The sequence below is a fragment of the Malus domestica genome, chromosome 11 (genome assembly GCF_042453785.1).
Source record: "Malus domestica chromosome 11, GDT2T_hap1".
In the NCBI taxonomy this organism is placed as follows: domain Eukaryota; kingdom Viridiplantae; phylum Streptophyta; class Magnoliopsida; order Rosales; family Rosaceae; genus Malus; species Malus domestica.
The window spans coordinates 8,986,976-8,995,685 of NC_091671.1; the positions used below are offsets into that span (position 1 = coordinate 8,986,976).

At 34.7% G+C, this 8,710-nt stretch overlaps 1 protein-coding gene across 3 annotated transcripts; it reads left to right on the forward strand.

The window, feature by feature from the left end:
• The first annotated feature begins 2,449 nt into the window (after window positions 1-2,449).
• LOC103447443 ((R)-mandelonitrile lyase 2-like) lies at window positions 2,450-8,456 on the forward strand. Of its 3 annotated transcripts, none has more exons than XM_029098722.2 (6): window positions 2,450-2,572; window positions 4,589-4,692; window positions 5,676-5,808; window positions 5,934-6,593; window positions 6,934-7,780; window positions 7,968-8,456. In XM_029098722.2, exons 2-6 carry the CDS (start codon window positions 4,666-4,668, stop codon window positions 8,056-8,058), a joined length of 1,758 nt encoding a protein of 585 aa, XP_028954555.1. In that variant the 5' UTR covers window positions 2,450-2,572; window positions 4,589-4,665; the 3' UTR covers window positions 8,059-8,456. The 3 variants fall into 3 exon arrangements, with proteins under 3 accessions (XP_028954555.1, XP_028954558.1, XP_028954556.1); XM_029098723.2 differs by having other exon boundaries at window positions 2,505-2,572; window positions 4,616-4,692; XM_029098725.2 differs by lacking the exon at window positions 4,589-4,692 and having other exon boundaries at window positions 2,451-2,572.
• The last annotated feature ends 254 nt before the right edge of the window (window positions 8,457-8,710 follow it).

The window sequence follows — 8,710 nt, forward strand, 5'->3', positions numbered from 1 at the left end:
AAATAATAATTTTTTTTATAAATACCTAACAATCTTCTTCCATATTAGACCATATTTTAATATTTTAATCATTTTTTATTATAATCTGAAATTAAAAATAAAATTTTATTTATTTATTATTTTATAAAAAATAATAATATTTTAATACGAATTAATTGCTTTATTCATTTTAAAAATAAAGATGCAATTAGACATTTATTATTCACAAAAAGCAATTAATATTCAATTAGAAAGGTCAAATTGTCTATTGTCCAGAAGACTTTTAGTTTTAGGTGTGAAAATGCAATTCACCTTTATCCCATACATGCATGCATTAATTTATGAAAGCATTTTTGCCCACTATCTTAAACTATAATGTATACGTACACATTATTAGCGATCAAAATGTCCCATCTCTTAACCCTAGTAAACTCATTGACTATATATATGATTTTCAATTTTTAAAATTAATTTTAAACATTAAATTAAACATAAATAAGTAAATAAAACTCAAACCCAGATGTGCTTCAACTTCCCTACCCAGCCAAACCCTACACCCACCCACCAACGCCAACCTTCTGTTGATTCTTCAAACCCAAATTCACCATGGCCTTCCTCCTAGCCTAATGGAAAAGTGCACAAGCATGATTCATGTAAGGTCTGGGTTCGAGGGTTGGTATCTTGCGAATTTGGTGCTTTTCATTCTTCACGATCACCCACCCACCCAGCCAATCTTCCTCTTCGGGTGACATGGTGAATCTTGCCATGTCTCCGTCCTCCGCCGTCCCTTCTTCTTCTTCCAGCCATATGATTTTCAATTTCTAAAATCAATTTCACCGTCATCATCGGTATCTCTCTATAAATTTCAGAACCCAAAAAATGGAATTTGAGATCTCAAAATCTCGGAATTGGGTTTTTGATGTTTTAGGCTTGTAAGCTTCTTCTTCTTCCGAACGAACTCACTGATTTGGTTTATGTCTCACTATCGAATCAGTTGGCTTTCTCTCTCTAGAAATTTCAGAACCCAGAAAATGGAATTTGAAATCTTGGAATCCGGGAGGTTGGTTTTATTGATCCGTTAATTTTCTTTTCTTTTACAATAAAATGACTTTTCAAATTGTGATTATCTCTCCTCGTAACGATATAGAAATAATTAAAAACATATGATTTAACTGTGAGAGTAGAATTCTCTACCCTCCTAATCTCTCTAATCTTCCATCCCTCTTATTTGAACAGTTATGGTTAAATTATGTCAACATTTTATATTGATTTTTTTATAGAGATAATAAGACAAAAAATAATATATGAGAGGAGATGATGAAAATGAATGGAAATAAGAGAGTAGAGAATCCTCCTCTTTAACTATGGTTAGGCTGGTGGACAGATGTTAGGTTTGAAGGTGAGGTGAGCATACATTATTGTTTGGGATAATGAACAAAAATGCTACCTTAATCCATCAGTAGTTGTCTTGCCACGTCAACATCCTTGACTACGCCACTTTTCAGTTCACACCAATGTTTTAAAAGACGCTATACGCTAATCAGACGACAGACTGGAGCCTAGTGCCTAGTCGGCTAGACAAAGCTTATTTGGATTTAAGTAAATCTATTGTATTTTGTGTAAATAAATGTTTGTTTATACTTAAAATATATATAATTTCATCATAAATTAGAAAACAAAATGATATATATATATATTATGAAGTATTGGAACATAATGAAAACATGGGGAGCAAACATATAATGTGAGTTTATTTAATTGTTCAATAAGTCTCTTACAATTTATTGGAAACAATAAAATAGAAAACGAAAGTTATCTATTTTCTATCTAAATGAGTTGCAACCTAGGCAGGTGTCTAACGGGTCTGGACGGGTTAGGCGGGTGTTTAGGTGGTCTAGACTGGCATGTCTAGACGCTCTTTCTTAATTTTCAAACGCCTAAACATTAATCGGAACTATGGCTAGCCGCCTAGCGCCTAGCCAGAGTCTACGCGGCGACAGTGGTTCACACGCCAAGCATCCCAAATCAGTTTGAAGTTTGAACAGTACTGCTTACTTCCAATAAAATATCAAGATAATTCGTTATTAGAAAATTATTATTACGATTTGAAACCACAATATTATTCTTAATAATACTAAAATTATCATTACTTTCAACTTTGCTCATTCAATGGGACAAAGATTGTCTGCCCTCCACTTCTCGTGCCCTCTCTGTGCCCTCCTATTTTGTGTAGTCACTGTTAAGTCACGTCAATATTTTATATTATTTTTTTATAGATATAATAAGATAAAAATGAATAATAATATAAAATGTTGACGTGGTTTAACCGTGACCACACAAACAGAAAAGCACATGGAGGGTACCGAAAGTGGAGGGCAGACAATCCTTGTCCTACTCAATGACCGTCCGACGGGGTGTATATTGGGTCCACTTATCAATAAATGGATGGTGACAGATGCCTCGTATCTTTGGCGGCCTAGCGAGCATTTATATAAGAAGGAATAAGACTCAGCAAGTCTATGCCATTGCCTTGCGGGCAAAGGAGTTCTCGGAAGTAGCTTCAAAATCACCAAAGGCAATATTGTGGTTTCAGGTAAGTCTTGTCTGTTTTTTTTTCACTAACAGTATAATTCGATATTATCAATAACATGTTATTGTTTTTAAGTTTAAGAAATGAAGGGCCGTGAATAAGTCGAGAAAGGGAAGGCAAAGTTTGTCATTCATTCCCTTCAGTCTATGAGATATACAGTGTTTCTTCTGCTTTCCTCTTCCTTCTCTGCTTTCTTTTATGCTCTCTGTAACTACCTTAACATGGTATTTGAGTCACGTTGACTCGTGTGTGAAGCAGGGGCATATCTATTAATGGATCCGGATGGTCCCAGAACCCTTAAAAAACTCCGAGAAACACTTGTGAGGACCTTGGAGGACCACCTGATGGTCTGAACACGTTCTTTTTGGTACTGTTTGGTACATGGGACAGGACAGAACGAAGTGGGACGAGGTGTTCCGTCTTACGTTTGGTGTGTTTAAAACGGATGAAACGCGCTATTTCATGAAACGAATTTTGGATGAATTTTCATTTCACCTCACCTCCTGGAAAGACCCGTTCCACATCCGTGGAACACAAAATTATGATCTTTCCGTCTCTTTCTTCTTCCTCCTTGTTTCCATCCAAAAGCATCTTTGCTTCCGTTCCGTCTCGTCCTGTACCGTTTCGTTCCGTCTCATCCGGTCTCCATACCAAACAATACATTTAATGATCTGACCAAAATGACATAATTTTGGGCCAGGCCATTTGGAAAAACATTAAAACTCTTTCATTTACAAACTCGAGGCTCAACTATTTTCATGCAGTTCCCTTATTTAATTAACACTTAAACCGTTAGATATGATAATCTTGAATAATCACTTGAATAGAATGGATTTGACGATGAAATTCTGTTATATTTCGGATATAGAAAAAAAAATCAGCCTATACGGCCGCTTAGGCACTACACAGTGCCCAGTCACTTCGATTAACCCATAGTCAGGGATGAAAATGGGCAAAGGAGGTTATGTGGGCGCCGAGCGGCCTAAGCGGTGCTTGAGCGGGCTAGGCGGGCGATTGGATGGCCTGGGCGTTTCAAATATTTTTTGGAGAGCAGCTGAGTATGGTTTGCACTCTGGTTCTGGTTGTGGGTTCCGCTTTTCAAACTTCTATGCCCATCGAAGAAGACGAGAGGAGGAAGAAGAGACAAATGTGTGTGTGTGTCTCTCTCTCTCTCCAATTCCCATCCACGTGATAGACGTGACCAACGACCACTCCACATGTTTTTTAATTTTTTATTAAATCCCCTTTTATGTGGCCCATTTTCCCTCACCTCTACAAGTCTATAAGACTATAAGACTATAAGACTATAAGACAATAAATTCAAAATCTTTGAAAAAATATTTACTAAGTGATTGAACTTATAATCACTTTCATTCTATTAGTTCAGCGATATTAAAGATATATAATAAATTTATTTAAATTTGCTTACACACCTAGATGTTAGACTCTAGCTCTTTGTTTGACTAGAACCTATTACTTTGAGAAATAAAAAAGTATTTTGTGGGAGAGATCAATGGTGCTGACGGGAGAGATCAAATATTAGCCAATATCATCAATGTATATATCTATTATATTATAACGACTAAATTAGTATCTATTATATTATAATGCATCAATAGAATAAATATATTTTTGGCATTAATACAAGAATTATATTATAATGTCTTCATTAGTACATATAATTTATTATTTTTTATTCTGAATAGTTTCAATTTGAATTGGCTTTGGTTTTACCGGTTATAACTACTTTAGTGAATAACACATTTTTCACCACGAATATCATTAAGTATTCACTCCTCAACAGAATGGAAGATTAATGATTAAGTGATAGTTTAGTTGTTTCGTAAGACCATTTTTCTTGTATTGATAATGAACATTTTCAAAGTATAAAAACTACGTCGTAGACAAATTTAGTATTTGTAGTGATTTAAGAATGAAAAGTATTTATTGTTAAATTTTTCAATGTTATTTGCATCTAAGATTTTTTTTAACTTTTACATTATAACCCTATGATGCTAGAATTCTGAATCCGTCATTGATATGAAGGTCACATGCAGTAGCGGAGGGTAGGGAAGAGAAGGGAGGCGAGGTGTCCAATGGGTTCGCATAACCCAAAATACTCTGTAATGATTCCATATAAATTTTGCCACTGATCCCAATACCCTAATAAGAACTTCCAACAATTAGCTTCAAATTAAAGTTATATGCAATAGTCTTCATGCGTTTGAATTTATCATTTGATTTCCATTATTTCTCAACACTATATTAATCAATAACCTTTCCTAGTGAGTTAAGTCAATTGAAAAGATTGATCAGTAGACTTTCACAAAAGTTGTATTTGCTCATGTGTATAGAGAGAGGCTAATTTTGTGACAGATGTTTTTGCTCATCTTAGTCATTATATACGATTTGATTATATTTGGTTCAATCTTGTTCCAACCAGCGTGAGGCATGCCTTACGCTTTGGCTCCCTTATTTAATCATTTATTTAAAAAAAAAAAAAGTCTAATTGCACATTGAACGTTATTTAAATTATTGCGATCCTTAAGTGAAAATAGTCTAATTGCACATTGAACGTTAATATGTGGTTATAATTTGGTTGTATATGTCGAAATAAGTGAAAACACTGTCGATAATGAGTTATATATGTATAAATAAAATGTTAAAATATCGATAACCTCGCCTACTTTTGAAGTTCCCTTTTATTCTATCTTATTACCATATTATTCTTTCAAAATTTACAATGTGATTTTAAAATATTATAACTTCATATTATTCTAACTTTAAAAGTTTACCTATACAATAACTTAATATTACGGTCTAGTGGTATTCTCCTTCATTATTAGAAATAGCAATTTGAGAAGTAGTTCTTAAATTTGGGAATGTAGAAATTGAATTTTTAGCACCAAATGGACATGAATTGGGAGACGATTTGGTTGGCAAACTCTAAATTTAGAGAAGGGCTCTTTCTACTCTATATATGGAGCTCAAAATATTTTTTTGTGGGAAGTTGTGTTTTTAGAGTATGACTCGAGAGCAATTTTATTCAGAAAGTCTTTACTTGAAGAACATGAAACTAACTTTTCTTTTAATATAATATTTTTAGGAGAAAAACATGTCTTGTTTCGAAAACAATATGGAGAAATCAGCAATTGCTGCTATATTATTGCTTTTGTACTTTTTTGTCTTCTGCCCTCAACCAATGGTTCACTCATTCGCCACTCCATCTGACGTCGAAGGTACTAAATATATTTTGAAAGTCTAATTGGTTCTTCGAAGTAACTTACATAACAAATAAAATTAATAACAAACCAGTTCTCTTTATATAATCTTGTTTCCTCATCTCTTTATTCATATAATGCAGATTTTAGCTACTTGAAATTTGTACGTAACGCAACTGATCTACCATTGCAAGAAAAATACGACTACATTGTGGTTGGAGGGGGCACGGCAGGGTGCCCATTGGCAGCAACTTTATCCGCGAACTACTCCGTGCTCCTCCTAGAAAGGGGAGATATTCCCACAGCATATCCAAACGTGTTGAGTAACGCTGGGATTCTTGCAAATTTCATGCAAGAAGATGACGGTAAGACGCCGGCCCAGAGGTTCACATCAGAAGATGGTGTAGCTTTTGTAAGAGGACGGGTCCTAGGCGGGTCAAGTATGATCAATATTGGTCTTTACTCAAGAGCCGACAGTGAATTCCTCAAGAAATCAGGAATTAAATTGGACATGAACTTAGTCAATAATTCATATGAATGGGTTGAAAACACTCTAGTGTTCCGTCCGAATTTATCACACTGGCAATCTGTTGTGAAAGATGCATTGTTAGAAGCTGGTGTTCGTCCAGACAATGGACTTACTTTGGATCACATTAAGGGAACTAAAATCACGGGTACGATCTTTGACAATCGTGGAAGAAGACATGGAGCTGTGGAACTGCTTAATAAAGGACATCCAAAAAACCTGAGAGTTGCAATTCATGCCGCAGTTGAGAGGATCCTTTTCTCTTCCAAAGCATCAGGTATGCTAACATTTGATATATACAATTAAAGGCCATTTAGATTTCCATACTTGGATAAGATGAGTTAAGGTTTTTCATATTTTTCATTAAATCAATTTTAGATTGGATTTTGATTGGACTTTGATTTTGACCTTGTATGTTGCGTACATATTACTGTGCATATACATATGTGTAAGTACATTAATATGTTTCGAAAAACAAAAACCAAATCTATCATGGCGTTACAAAGAAAAACTCTTTAATACATTTAAAGAATTTGAATTTGAATTTGAATCTAATCTATATATTTAATTACTTGCAAATTAAATATTAGTTCAATTCTAATATCGATTTAATGCAGGTTTGTCAGCTAAAGGAATCATATACAGTGATCTTAACGGGAGGTCTCATCGGGCATTGATACGTGGTAAGGGTGAAGTTATATTGAGTGCAGGGGCAATTGGGAGTCCTCAACTTCTGCTACTTAGTGGTGTTGGCTCGAAGTCCTACTTTTCATCTCTTAAAATCCCAGTTGTTCACCCACAACCTTACGTTGGGCAGTTTATGCGTGACAATCCTCGTAATTACATTACCATTTTGCCCCCATTTCAACTAGAACCTTCTACTGCACAGATTGCTGGTATCACAAGTGATTACTATATAGAGACTTTCTCCGGCTTGCCATTTTCTACTCCGGCCTTTAGTCTTTTCCCTAATCCAACCATTCCCATGACGATAAATTCAACTTTCGGGCACATTGTTGTAAAACATCCAGCACCCTTGTCCTATGGTTCTCTTAAATTGCAATCTTCCTCTGATGTCAAAGTCGGCCCAAATGTCAAATTCAACTACTTTGCACAGAAGCCAGACCTTTCTCGTTGTGTTAGTGCCGTGAGGAAAATTGGTGATTTATTAAAAACAAACTCATTGAAACCGTTTAAGACTCAAGATTTACCAGGTGAAGAAGGTTTTAACTTTTTTGGACCGTCTTTACCAATGAACCAGTCAGATGTTGCATCATTTGAAACCTTTTGTCGAAATACAGTAGCCACATTTTGGCATTACCATGGTGGATGCCTGGTCGGAAGGGTAGTTGATGGAGATTTGCGGGTCATGGGGATCAAGGCATTACGTGTTGTTGATGGATCTGTATTCAAAAGTTTATCACCAGGGACCAATCCTCAGGCTACTCTTATGATGTTAGGCAGGTATGCATGCTACATACATTCAAATAAATCCATAAGAAATTACCTTTACTTAATACAACTACTTAATCATTTTTAACTAAATAATCCTCCGAAATATAAATTATTTGGTTATTTTGTTTTCCTTTTTTTTTTCATATAAGAATATATTGTTGTTGTTTTCCCACTCCAAATTCTGTTCTTCGGGCAGGTACGTTGGCCTTCGAATGCTGGAAGAAAGATCAGTCTGCAAGGTCGTTGATCATAATTCAACATTTCAACCGTATATTGGATTTCTTTAATATCAAAATGACACGTTTCTTTAAGGGGTGTGTTATCCACACACCCCATTTTACTTCTCACACACCCCTTAATAATTTTTATCTGTTGATCTTCTTCAATTCATCCGATCCGACGATCGAAAATTAAAAAGGTGTGTGAGAAGTAAAATGGGATGTGTGAATATCACACCCCTTCTTTAAGACTATAGTTAATTTGTCATGTAATAAATTGAAGATTATTCAATGGTTTAGTGTTATGGTTTTTACTCAAGACAAACTCAGTTAATAAGGTCATGATGTCGCTTCAATGACCCAACTGCAAAGCCAGCAATAAAAATTAGCCCTACTCCTGAAATTCATTATGTACTAAATTGTCCGAATGTTGATATTTTATCTGTTATTGATATTTCGTCGATGCATTTTTATATTTTGTCGATATGGATAAATCCTAAGTTAAGAAAATTTCGTCAAAAAGAGCTATAATTGAATACATTTTTTAAGCAGGGCTATTTTTTATTGGTGATTTTTTTGCCAAGGCTATTATTAGACCAAATTTCCCTTCGTTTTATCTTATTTTTTTTCCTTCTTTTTAAATTGTTTTTAGTCAATATATACTTGTCTCAGTTGACCTTCAAAGTAATTTTTTTGGAGGACTTCTCAAATTAACGAGAGC